Raw genomic sequence first — 13,698 nt, 5'->3', positions numbered from 1 at the left:
CCTGAGTCCACCAGAAACCGTCTTCCTGATGTAGCCGGGTGGTAAATCTGTTAAATATGTTAAATGATTTTCCACTTAAATTTAGTATAGTTTAACTGTTAATATATGTAATTGTTACACTGTCAAGCCATGTAAAATGTCATTTGATGTATTTAAATTGTGAGGCAGATTGTGAGTGTATTTTTATAGTTTTGGTTGTCATTGCATGTTTTGACCAGTAAGTGGCAGTGGCGGACTTTTATTGTAACTCCGTGCAAGTTATCCAAGTGCATCTTGGGTATTCTTTCTTTTTTTCTTGTGTGGAGCGCCTGAAGATTGCGGTGTGACGAGGCTCTGACTCCGTAGTAAGTAAGGGTAAATATCTTGTGAAATATACCTGTAACATTATTCCAAACAATATTGTATGTCGGTAATTTGACAAGATGGTTTGATTTAGACGCTACTGGAGTTGATGTTCGGTGATTTTGGGCGCGAGCCGTCGACCGCTGTTCGCCATTGCAGGCATGACAAGGTAATGTTGGCGTGAATAAAGCCACACCATGCCATTGTATTTGGGATGTAAAGGTTTTATATGCATTTTAATTCTGTTTAAAGGTAACTGACAGAGTGAGAAGTTGCGCGATCTTCAGAAAGTTCCACATGTCTTTGTTAAACCCTGTTTAACGTACATAGTCCACTGCCGTATTTTGCACCGTATTTTGTATTTATTATTTCCCTTTTTAAAATCTTTTCTGTTAAACTTGCCACATCTGTGAACATTTATGAGCTGTTTGCTCGAAAGACACAGGAATGTATGCACTCAGTAAAACGATCTGCATTCGAAGGTTCAAACAATAAAATTAAAGCTACAAGAACCCCGGAAGTAATTGTGTCCTGTGTGGTATCTAATTCCACGGGCTACACTGACATCGTGTCCTTAATGAAGAGCAGCTCACTACGTCCGCCAGCGCCCACAGCTGCTACTGAGCGCTGGCCCTGGAGTTTCCCGCCGCCTCAAACGTTCACGGAGGGACGCAGCGCCTCGCTTTGCCGCCGAACCGCTGGTGGAAGAAACAGAGGCCTCTCCTGCGCTGTCTCCGGGCAGTCACTTCAGCCAACACTGCCGGGTCCGCGTCCTCCGACGTCGGCTGCAGAGGCTCCGATGCCACACTCTGCACAGAGAACCGTCTGGTAGCCAGCAGGACCCGATCGGCCTCCTCAGCCAAACCTCGGCAGTCACCAGCGGCCAGACACGGGGAGTTAGCCAAAGCCGCGCGCACAGGAGACGGGAGCTGGCACAGGAAAACGTGCGGGAAAAGGAACCCACCTTCGTCTGAGCCTAGCAGCGACAGCATATTGTCCATGAGATCCACAGCCGTCCCGTCGCCCAAACCGGATAGGGAAAGGATTCTATCTGCCCTCTCTGCGGTAGATAGGCTGTACCTCCAGAGCAGAAGATGTTTGAGGGCGACGTATTTATCGTGTTGCGGAGGGGCGCGCAACAGCTGCATGGCCCGGCGTGTGGACTGCTGGTCCAGCGCAGCGACGACCAAATAGTATCTGGAGTCGTCCGCGGAGATTCCACGCAGGTGGAACAGTGCCTCGACATGCTGGAACCACGAGGCCGGGTCGCTCTGCCAGAACTCTGGGAGTTTCACAGCCGCGGCGAGAACGGCCGGCTGTGAGAGTTGGGGCGGCGTGGCCGAAGTGGATTCACACTCCTCTTCTGCTCCAAACATATCATGTCGGGGTCACCAATGTGGCAGGAATGAGGAAAAACGCAGGAGACCAAGGCGAGTTTGATGTTTATTCCTCAACTCCAAAAACCAACTGCAGCAGGAACAACCCTGCACCGGCGAGCCCAGGAACGTAAACCACGCCCCCAGCTCACAGTCCCGCTGGGTGAGAGGCATAGCCCCTAGTGTCCGCCACAAAGGCACCATTAATGCTGAAAGGTACATACAGGTTTTGGAGCAACATATGCTGCCATCCAAGCGACGTCTTTTTCAGGGATGTCCCTGCTTATTTCAGCAAGACAATGCCAAGCCACATTCTGCATGTATTACAACAGCGTGGCTTCATAGTAAAAGAGTGTGGGTACTTGACCGGCCTGCCTGCAATCCAGACCTGTCCCCCATTGAAAATGTGTGGTGCATTATGAAGCGCAAAATATGACAATGGAGACCCCGGACTGTTGAGCAACTGAAGTCGTACATCAAGCAAGAATGGGAAAGAATTCCACCTACAAAGCTTCCACAATTAGTGTCCTCAGTTCCCAAACACTTATTGAGTGGTGTTAAAAGGAAAGGTGATGTAACACAGTGGTGAACATGCTCTTGTCCCAGCTTTTTTGAAATGTATTGCAGGCATCAAATTCAAAATGAGTGAATATTTGCTAAAAAACAAAGTTTATCAGTTTGAACATTAAATATCTTGTCTTTGTAGTTTATTCAATTGAATATAGGTCGAAAAGGATTTGCAAATCATTGTATTTTGTTTTTATTTACGTTTTACACAACGTCCCAACTTCATTGGAACTGGGGTTTGTACTTGTAGGTTAGATATTCACCATGCAGACCAGAGATGGTCTCTTTAAGATAGTGGGCAGGAGTTAGCAAGGGGGATTGTGGATAGACACGAGATTGAGGTTTTAATATTGTAGCGAACTCAGGGGGCAGCTCAAGTACCGCCGCAGCCAGGATGCAAACCCGGATGTCCCGCACCACGAGCGACAACGTTAACCAGTCGACTAAAGGTCCGGTGTGTACTACTCCCTTCAGAGGACAGCACAAACAGGCTCTAACAGGTAATATTTAATGAAGATGCCAGTTGGGGACCTGTGAGGCGTCTGTTTCTCAAACTAGAGACTCTAATGTACTTATCTTCTTGCTCAGTTGTGCAACGCGGCCTCCCACTTCTTTTTCTACTCTGGTTAGAGCCTGTTTGTGCTGTCCTCTGAAGGGAGTAGTACACACCGGTGTAGGAAATCTTCAATTTCTTAGCAATTTCTCGCATGGAATAGCCTTCATTTCTAAGAACAAGAATAGACTGTCGAGTTTCAGATGAAAGTTCTCTTTTTCTGGCCATTTTGAGCGTTTAATTGACCCCACAAATGTGATGCTCCAGAAACTCAATCTGCTCAAAGAAGTGCCCATCCAACCAATCCAACTTGTGGGAGCTGCTTCTGGAAGCGTGGGGTGCAATTTCTCCAGATTACCTCAACAAATTAACAGCTAGAATGCCAAAGGTCTGCAATGCTGTAATTGCTGCAAATGGAGGATTCTTTGACGAAAGCAAAGTTTGATGTAAAAAAAATCTTATTTCAAATACAAATCATTATTTCTAACCTTGTCAATGTCTTGACTCTATTTTCTATTCATTTCACAACATATGGTGGTGAATAAGTGTGACTTTTCATGGAAAACACAAAATTGTTTGGGTGATCCCAAACTTTTGAACGGTAGTGTATGTGGAAGTGGTTTTTGGAGGTCGGCGGTTTGGCTGGGACTTTGTAATGGCGAAGGTGTCCATTCCCCTCCTGGGTGCAGATTTCCTGCGCGCTTATGGACTGTTGGTAGACGTTAAAAACCGCCGCTTGATTGATTGACGCCTCCTTCTGCTCCTACCAATGTACAATGGGGGAGGCGGGTCCTATCGGCTTGTCCAACATGCTTGCCACCGGGGATAAATTTCAGCGTCTGCTCGCTGAGTTTCCGGACCTCACAACGCCCATCTTCTCATCAGCAGTCACCAAGCACAGAGTGGAACACTACATCACCACCACTGGCCACCCAGTCTACACCCATGCACAGTGCCTCGACCCAGCCAAGCTTGCCATCGCCAAGGAGGAGTTTGCCAACATGGAGCACCTCGACATCGTGCGCCTCCCCCCTGCATATGCTCATGAAGGCTAACAGCGTCTGGCACCCATGTGGTGATTACCACCGCCTCAACAATGCCAAACTGCTATCCCGTTCCGCACATCCAGGTCTTCTCCGTGCACTTGTTGGGGGCGGTCATCTTCTCCAAGATGGACATCGTGCGGGGATACCACCAGGTGCCGGTCTGCCCACAGGATGTACCAAAGACGGTAGTAATCACGCCGTTCGGCCTGTTCGAGTTCCTGAGGATGCCATTTGGGCTCAAGGGGGCTGCACAGACCTTTCAGCGGCTCATGGACTCTGTGCTGTGGGATATGCCGTTCCTGTTTGTTTACCTGGACGACATTTCTGTGGCCAGTACATCGGCGGCGGAGCACCTGGTCCATCTCCGGCAGCTGTTCGAGTGACTCAGTCAGCATGGGCTCATCGTCAACCCGGCGAAGTGCCAGTTGGGCCTGCCAGCTATTGATTTCCTCGGGCACCGGGTTACAAAGGACGGAGCAACCCCCCTCCCTGACAAGGTGGATGTTCGCCAGATTCCCACGCCTGAACACGGTGAAGTCCCTGCAGGAGTTCCTGGGCATGGTGAACTTTTACAACCGGTTCATTCCCTGGGCGGCTCATCTCATGCACCCCCTGTATGAGGCTCTGAAGGGTAAGGACCCTACGGGCCCAGTGGACTGGTCGGAAGAGAGAAACCGGGCATTTGAGGATGCTAAGGCTGTGCTGGCTGACGGCGCCTTGTTGGCACACCCATCACCAACTGCCCCAGTAGCACTCACCATAGATGTCTCAGATTACATCGTGGGGGCAGTGTATGAGCGGAGCCTGGCAGTTGCTCGCTTTTTTCAGTCGCCAGCTGTGCAGCAGTGAGAGGAAGTACAGCACCTTCGACCGGGAGCTTCTTGGCCTGTTTCTCACCGTCCATTGCTTCCAGTTCCTGCTGGAAGGCCACCGGTTCTCTGTGTTTGTGGACCACAAGCCGCTGACGTTTGCCATGGCCAAAGCCACCGTGCCGTGGTCTGGGTGCCACAGCACCAGCTCTCTTGCATCTCGGAGTTCACCACTGACATCCGGATCATCACCAGCAAGGACAATTTCGTTGCCGACTGCCTCTCCCGGGCGACGGTGGGGGCCGTCCACTTGGGACTCGACTACACAGCCATGACTGTAGACCAGGCTGCTGACACAGAAGTGCAGGCCTACCGGACCGCTGACACCGAGCTGCAGTTGAAGGACGTTGTGTTCGACGACGTCGGGGCCACGCTTCTCTGCAACATCTCCACAGGTCAGCCCTGGCCCATGGTGCCCACTGGCTGGTGGCGATGGGTTTTCGACGCCATCCAAGGCGTCAACGAAGTTGGTGGGGGCCAAGTTCGTGCGACATAGCCTCAGGAAGGACGTCAAGGACTGGTCAGGCACCTGCATGGCATGTCAGTGCTCCAAGGTTCACCGCCACATGAAGGCACCCCTGGCGATGTTCCTGGTGCCTGGGAGGCGTTTTGACCATGTCATTATGGACCTAGTGGGACCCCTTCCTTCCTCCCGTGATTTCACTCACCTCCTCACCATGGTGGACAGGACCACTAGGTGGCCAGAGACTATTCTGTTAACCACCACGTCTGCCGAGGTGGCCCGGGTGTTCGTCGGGTCCTGGGTAGCCGGGTTTGGCACGCCATCTGACCTCACTTCTGACCGGGGCCCGCAGTTCACATCCAAGCTCTGGACTGCAGTCACTGAAAGCCTAGGGGGGAAGCTCCACCGCACCATGGTGTATAACCCACAGGGCAACGGTTTATGTGAGCGGTTTCATCGGTCTATGAAGGCCGCTCTTTGGGCCAGCCTCACAGACAGCAGCTGGGTCGACCGGCTCCCATGGGTCATGCCTAGCCTGCGGACCGCCCCTAAGGAGGCCCTCCAGTCGTCGTTGGCTGAGCTGGTTTACGGCCATCCACTGCGGGTCCCGGGGGAATTTCTCCCGTACGGCGTGGCACCCTGGTCTGCTGCACACCAATGGGCTGTGTTCCAGGATGGCGCCGGCGTTTTCACTCCAGTCCCAACTTCGCCACACAGCCTCCATCAGTCTTACGTCCCCAAGGACCTGCAGTCGGCCGGGTATGTCTTCATCCGGCACGACGCCCACTGTACCCCCCTGCAGCCCCCCTACGACAGCCCCTTCTGTGTCCTGGCGGCGGGGGCTAAGAACTGTGTGGTGGACGTTGGCGGTAAGCAGGAGCGGGTTTCGATGGACCGCCTCAAGCTGGCTCACCTGGACTTGGACAGGCCGGTTCAACTGGCCCAGCCCCCTTATAGGAGCCGTTTTGGCCGCATTATTTGTCCCCCGCCACGTTGATTTTTTTTTCTTTTTGTCATGGTGAATTCTGGGGGTGTGTGTATAGTGACCTACTTGTAGGTTAGATATGCCCTATGCGGACCAGAGACAGTCCCTTTAAGACAGTGGGCAGGGGTTAGCAACGGGAATTGTGGGTAGACACGAGGTTGAGGTTTTAATATTGTGAACTGTTCACTTAGAGTTGGAGGGAATAAACGACCCCACGACTGTGTGGTCAAAAGGAGAAGTGGTCTCATCTCCTTTCTTCTATCCTCCACAATGTATTATTATATAAAGTACTTCAAATAAGCCCTTCCTTTACCAGCTGCAATATTTTTTTTTAATTTATTTCTGATTTTTCCCTTTTTCTCCCAATTTAGTTGCCAATCGCTCCCTATTCTAGTCCAAACACCCACCCTCGTACTGTATGCGTTCGTCAACTTCATGTCTCCAGCTGGCGGTCTCGAAGGAGACGCCTCGCCATTTCTGTGACAAGGCGAATCCAGGCCGAACCACTGCTTTTTCCGACACACCCAGAGACGCATTCATGTGATGAACACAAGCCAACTCAGCCCCCCTCCCGGAGACAGCATTGCAAATTATTGCTGCTTCATCGAATCCGGCCATAGTCGGATCTGACGAGACTGGGGTGCGAACCCCAGTCCCCAGTGGACAACCGCATCGACAGAAAGCCGATGCTTAGACTGCTACACCACTGCGGACTCAAAACCAGCTGCAATATTAGACATTAATGCATCAATAACTATAATACAACAAAGTCATATTCATTATTCTGAAATGGGCCATTCTGCATGATGAGTACTTTTATTACTTTTGGTGCTTTAAGTATATTTTGATCCTAATACTTTTGTACTTTTACATAAGTCAAAATTTTTAATGCAGGAGTTTAGTTGTAACAGAGTATTTCTACACTGTGGTATTTTCTTTTACTTAAGTAAAAGATCCGAGTACTTCTTCCACCACTGGTCTACAGGCATAAGAAGGCCTTGTTTGAGCACTGCCGCCACTGTACAGCGAGACAATGAACTGTCTGCCAGATCCTGCCGCCACTGTACAGCGAGACAATGAACTGTCTGCCAGATCCTTGAGAGTTTTCTTTTGTCGGAATCAAAGTACTGATACCTATGACTGTCATGAGTCTGTCTCATCGCACCGTGCTCTCATTGTCCTCTTTTCAATTCCAAGATCGTTTTCATCCTCAAAAAATGAGTGTTATTTGTGCTGTATATCCATGGGTTAAATAGCCAATTACATGAACAGGCATTAAGATACCCTGCTTCTTTTCACAAACAGAATTACTGAAGAACTTAATAGCACACATCAACCCATCTGTTGCACAGAAGCTAATTCTGTGTTCAGCATTTGAACATCAGAGACAATTAATTCGAAAAGAGTGCCTTCATCAACACAAGCAGAATTAAATTTTTACATAACTCTTCCTCCCTTTGCAGAGCATAAGGCCTACGGCAGTCACACCCCATTGCACAGACCTCAGCAAAAAAAACAAAAAAAAACAAAACATAAAATGTACAATGACGGACAACTGTGGTCGCCACGCCGTTCCCATCAGGTCAGCCTTGGGCTACTTCTGTTCTAATTCAATGTCAGGCCCAAAGATGGAAATCTCAGCTGTGCTCTGGTTTCTGTTGTGCAGAACAGAATGTTTATTAATGACTATGTCTGGAAAGAGGATTACCAGGCTTGGGACTTCCGTCTGGACATGCTCTGCCTCAGCCACTTGGAGTGTGGAGTCAGGTGGTAGATGAGCTGTCTGCAAATCTTATCTGATGATTTGATGGTGTCTGTATCCTGTGAATAATAGCCAGAGAATTAATCGGTGTGCATTTGGAAAGCGGACTCATAAAAAAGAAAAAAATTGTAATTCATCATTTCACACTATAGTAAGCAATACCTTGAAATTTATTGTTGTTCATTGCAACTGTTTTCTCTATTTTCTGAAACTTGAGTAGTTACCGATCCATAAACTTGACATCCTTCATACAAATGGGAAATAGGTTTGTTATTATCTCTGATGTCTCGATCTATTCCCGCACAAAGCCCAATTTGGGTGACTTACTAGAGCAAGAAAGCCTAATTACATGCAGCGTGCATCAATCAGCAAGGCAGGACTTTGAGAGCTGGGGCAAGATTGAACTCAACTACTGATTTAACAGTAATTTTAACCCATTTGTGATATTCAGTGTTGATGCCTTACGACATCACCATACATAATTATTCACTGTTGGAAGATAAGCTTAGTAATGACTTATGAAATCCTCAGCAAGTGCATGAAACACTATGCTATTCATTTTATTTTAGTACTTGTTTCAGTGAATCCTTGTCGCCTTACCAGAAATTCCCCTGAAATTGACGGGTTATTTTCCTGCAGAAAAACACACAATTTCTCAACATTTTTAAGTCCCTATAGAGTATTTTTAACACTCCCCCCCATTTTTCATTCTGATTTTTCATTCCTGAGTTCCCTCCCCTGTTTCTCTCCCTGAGGTTTCTTCCCCCTTAAAGTTTAAAAAAATTTTTTTTTTTTTAGGGAGTTGTTCCTTATCCGATGCGAGAATCTAAGGACAGGATGTTGTGTTTCTGTAAAGCCCCTTGAAGCAAACTTGTAATTTGTGATATTGGGCTATACAAATAAAATTGACTTGACTTCTCAGGAACAACTTAAATATAGTAGCCCTTTGAAATCACATTTCAAAGGGCTACTATATTACACAAACCAGTTTTGATAGAAATTTGATCAGCATTCATATTCAGGTATTAATATCCAACAGCATGATATGTTTCATAATTTGAAGGTCCTAACATAGGTGGAATAAAATGTCTTTGAAAATTCTCCAAACCATATGAAGAAATGCAATTCAACGACATCGTCAGACTGTATTCTCTGATTCTGTGAAGTTATTAATCCAAACTAATAGGGGACACCTACTCAACAGTGTGAGGAACAGGGAAAATGTCTACTTTTGCAGAAAATACATAGTGTGATTTAGGTGAATTTCCAAACATATTTTAGAAAAAGGACAATAAAGTGTAAAGATAAGGGCGTCTGGGTGGTGTGGCAGTCTATTCTGTTGCCTACCAACACAGGGATCTCCGGTTTGAATCCCCCGTGTTACCTTCGACTTGGTTGGGTGTCCCTACAGACACAATTGGCCGTGTCTGCGGGTGGGAAGCCAGATGTGGGTATGTGTCTTAGTCGCTGCACTAGCGCCTCCTCTGGTCAGTCGGGGCACTTGTTGGGGGGGGGCGACTGGGGGGAATAGCATGATCCTCCCACATGCTACGTCCCCCTGGTGAAACTCCTCACTGTCAGGTGAATAGATGCAGCTGGCGACTCCACATGTATAGGAGGAGGCATGTGGTAGTCTGCAGCCCTCCCCGGATCGGCAGAGGGGGTGGAGCAGCGACCGGGACAGCCCGTAAGAGTGGGGTAATTAGCAAAGTATGATTGGGAGAAGAAAAGAAAGTATAAAGATTTTGGAAAGCTCACCTTCTTGGGACATTGCATCTCTCGTGCCAGGCTGAGCAGCAGCTCATGGGAGATGGGGTCCACCAGGTTGAGGAAGGCAGCATTTTTGTATAGGATGTCATTGAGCGAGGTGCCTTCCAAACCCAGATCCTTCCAAACGAGAAAAGATGGGAATAGTCAAATTGAATGTCTGAAGACATGCAGCAACTAGTTTGGGGTAAATCTCAACATCTAGCAAGGGGTAATACCATGGACCGAAAGGAGAAAAATAGCACTTGTGATGGAAGTCTCTGCTGTGCGTTTAGCACTCTGTCACAAAACGGCAAAAACATCAACTGAGAAAAGCCAAATGTAAACTGCCCCCTTAAAATAAAGCATGTCGCTTCAAGAAACAATTCCTTCTCACATGTATAAAATTTCCCAGTGACGGAGAAGTACCAGACGTATCAAGATACATATTCTCAAACAAAAATACACTTGGTTTATATATCTTCAGTACGGTACACTATTTTAAAAGACATTTGTAGAACAACAAAAAGAGGTCATATCGCTATGGATTGTTCTTTTGCCATCATAAAAAGAACGCCATTTGAAAACGCCGGCCTTTTGCCTCAATGTGATTAAATCCTTTCTACGCCATATTAATAGAGCGACAAATGGATCGGAATTGACAGCTGTCATGTGAGTTTACACCGGATGAGGTGTGCAGGTAAAATGAGGTCTGGAACTATCCACAAATCAAACAAACACGGGGGTATTGGATGACCTTTTGACTATCCTGACAACAACGCTCAGCGATGGAGCAGAGTTGATTGAACTTAGGGGCACATTTCTTCTTCTCTGGCTGCCTTCAAACATATCTGACGATACAGATCTGAATCTACAGCGCGCATCTCAAAAGTCCTAACGAGGCAAACTGTGTGCTGCCAGGCTGAAGCAATTGTACAGACCATAGCACTTTAATGAGAAGGAATCCTTTGAGACATGTCTATACACAAACACAAACGCATGCATGCACAACCACACACACACACACACACACACACACACTCATCTGCAAAAACACACTCACATATGTACACGGGCGCTGACTCACACGTACACATACATTCAAAGCACAATCGGCATTGATTGTAATAGACAGTCTGAGTGGGAGGTTGGCAGCTACACATTGCTGGCTACCCTTTTAGCAAGGGCAACAGTAAACACAAACCCAAAACCATGGCGGGGGGAGAAGCTGCTTCTCTCCTTCTGAGAAGCAAAGAGCAAAAATAGCTCATTTCTCTATTCAGACACGATCAATTCACATGTGCGAGCAAGGCATCAACCATGACTCCTTCTTCACATTTGTGTCAAGACGAGTTGTTTTCATATTTGCAGCAGAGCTCAGTGAAAGATACCGCTTCATCTGCCATTCCAATTAGCTGAACCCTGTGTTGATCTCCTTTTTTAAAGTTCCCCAGATATATATGGGAATATAATTCCTAAGACATCTTCCTTCTTTGGTCAAATAAGGCTCATTTCATAAAAGTTGAGCTCATTAAGGCCAAACGAGCCCAGGTCTTGTGTGATTCGGCTGTCATCCAGTTGCAGCTACTCAGTTTATCTCCTTGGCTTGATTAAGGAGATTCCAGACTTTCCTCTGGCACATCTTCAGGGTAATTAACAATGGACTGGGCCACAGCAAAACAGAGAAAGGGGGGGGGGGGCTCAGAACCAGCAAACAAGTAGGTCAATCCCATTTGCTGTCCAAGCTTTAACGCACCAACATATTCAATTATATGACATCCCATTGCAGGTGAGGAGATGCTCTGGAAACTAAATCTTCTTTGAGTGGGCTCTTAACTTGAACAAGGAAACAGAAATTGTCATTTGGACCTACCTTATGTTCTACATCTGCATGTTGTAGGTTAAATTTGTTTTTTGTTTTTTTACATCTAATGGCATATGCATATCCAAGTATGTAAAACAACTATCTAGGTATTCCGTTTTCTGGACTTATTGCCTCATCCCTCAATTGGCAGTATGTACAAATTTGTTCTTACACACCCATGGAATGTTTAGCCCCGAACTTTGTCTCAGAGACTAATGCAGAACCTGGGTAACCCCTGAATTTAGACACATATTGGCTAACACTGATTTCTTTGCAAGCCTGGGTGACTGCTTGTTGCAAGAGGTAGACAATAGATGTTAGGGGGAAGGAATTACAAGTAGCCACCAGGCTTTGCTTCTACTGGCAGACAAACTTCAGGGCTAAAACAATTCCATGGGTGTGTAAGAAAAAACTTGTAAGTACAAACGATTTATGAATGAGGCCTGTTAACGAGTGTTGCTAGGTCCACATTTAGCCAAATCTTTTTTTCTTTTTTTCTTTTTAAATTGTGAGTCATTGGACTTCAGGGCTGATACTGATGCTGCCGGAGCAAAGTCCATTACAAAGCAAAAGGACATTAGCAGCAGAGAGGGGTGGCGGGCAGGCCGTCAGACTGACTCGGGAGAGGTGAGACTCCTGTCTGACCATAATGGAGGGTAAAACAAGCCATTTAGATAGGACGGGGCTGGGAGTAACAGGGCAGATGTCTCGAATCAACAACAATGAACATATATGACATAATGTGACAGTTTCCACGCTGAATGTTCAGATAGTTCTTTAGGGTTGAATGTCAACATAAAACTGATTCATCCACAGAGATAGGTGGAATCCAGCTAGTCACATTTGTATCCGCCACTGCAACAATATAACATATGTACATTATTCTGTAAATCCCCTATCAATAATACTGTATTAATTTTACTGTTTATCGCCTTTCAGTGGTATTGGTGTATCGGGATGAAATTCGGATATGGTCAGATTGTGATCACAACCTTGCCTGAATTAAGGATAACAAGAATCGATTAATTGAAATTTCTCTCAAAATTAAGTCTGTCATATTTGAGGGAATATTATCTGGAAACTGGTTATGGTTTCATATTATACTTTACATTACCAAAGGATCCAATGTGATGAAGCCCAGTCAGAGTCTTAAACATGGTATTTTAGCATATTATGATATGCTATATGGATATCGTGTAAATTTCGCTATGATTATTGTGATGATGATAGCATTTTCCATATCACCCAGCACAAAAAGATATAGAGATAGGGTAATTGGTAAGGTAATGGAGCTATATGGGAGACTGGCACCTGGCTCTTCTGGGATGTTTAGCTTGCTGAAGAGGCACTTGTAGCTGGCAGGCCAGCAGCAGACATTGACCACTATAGCACCAGAAGTGGGGCATGTGCAAAACACAGGCCTGATTCATGCACTGCTTGCAACTGTTTGCTTTTCAATTGCTGCTGCAGGATGCACATAGGTGTGTGTGTGTGTGTAACTGTAACGTATGATTAAAGCAGGTAAAAGTGCATCATATCTTAACCACCAATGTTGGTCAACACTCTTTTAATCAGGTCTCAAACGAATTCTATATGCATGCTTATATACACATGTATAAAGCCTCGTTCAGCGTACTCTTACCTTCCTTAATAATCTGAGCACGTCGGTAGCCTGCTCTATCCTGCGATCACGAAGTAGCTTCTGTATCTCCTTGATCCACGTAACCCGTCGGATGTATGGGCTGTGGTTGGCTTTCCGCAGCATCCCGGGCAGTTTGTCTGATTTCAGCATCAGTGCAAACAGAAAGTCCCCGCCGCCCCGGCTGCCCCTGTCGCTCTCCCCTGTGCTATCTAGGTGGTTGCGTCGCTTTTTGGAGAAATTCTCATTATCAAGACTACTCTGCCTGCTCAGTCTAGAACCCATGTTATTGTTTTAGAAACGCCGATTAAAACGGGTTGCATGTAATTTGCAACATCAATACGACAACCCCATGATCAATTACGATGCGAGCTGCAGATGCTTTGGAAACAACGCTGTGCGGTGCTTTGCGGCGCTGTCGTAGCCCCTTTAATGCGCCGTTGTCATCAGATGGAGCGTCCAAGTGCAAAACCAAAAGCGTGTCCC

General features: G+C 46.7%; 1 protein-coding gene across 1 annotated transcript in view; it reads right to left on the bottom strand.

The window, feature by feature from the left end:
• lrrc75ba (leucine rich repeat containing 75Ba) overlaps positions 1–13,497 on the bottom strand; it is a 30,909-nt gene extending 17,412 nt beyond the window's left edge. The window contains exons 1-3 of the mRNA XM_056293518.1: positions 13,216–13,497; positions 9,722–9,850; positions 7,910–8,022 (exon numbers count right to left, since the gene is read on the bottom strand). Coding sequence (XP_056149493.1) covers positions 7,910–8,022; positions 9,722–9,850; positions 13,216–13,497 — 524 coding nt within the window. The remainder of the gene's footprint in view (positions 1–7,909; positions 8,023–9,721; positions 9,851–13,215) is intronic.
• Between the last annotated feature and the right edge of the window lie 201 nt (positions 13,498–13,698).

Source organism: Lampris incognitus, chromosome 1 (genome assembly GCF_029633865.1).
Source record: "Lampris incognitus isolate fLamInc1 chromosome 1, fLamInc1.hap2, whole genome shotgun sequence".
Taxonomy (NCBI): Eukaryota; Metazoa; Chordata; class Actinopteri; order Lampriformes; family Lampridae; genus Lampris; species Lampris incognitus.
The sequence above is the reverse complement of the archived record's forward strand: the minus strand, read 5'-3'. Positions and strand labels throughout refer to the sequence as shown.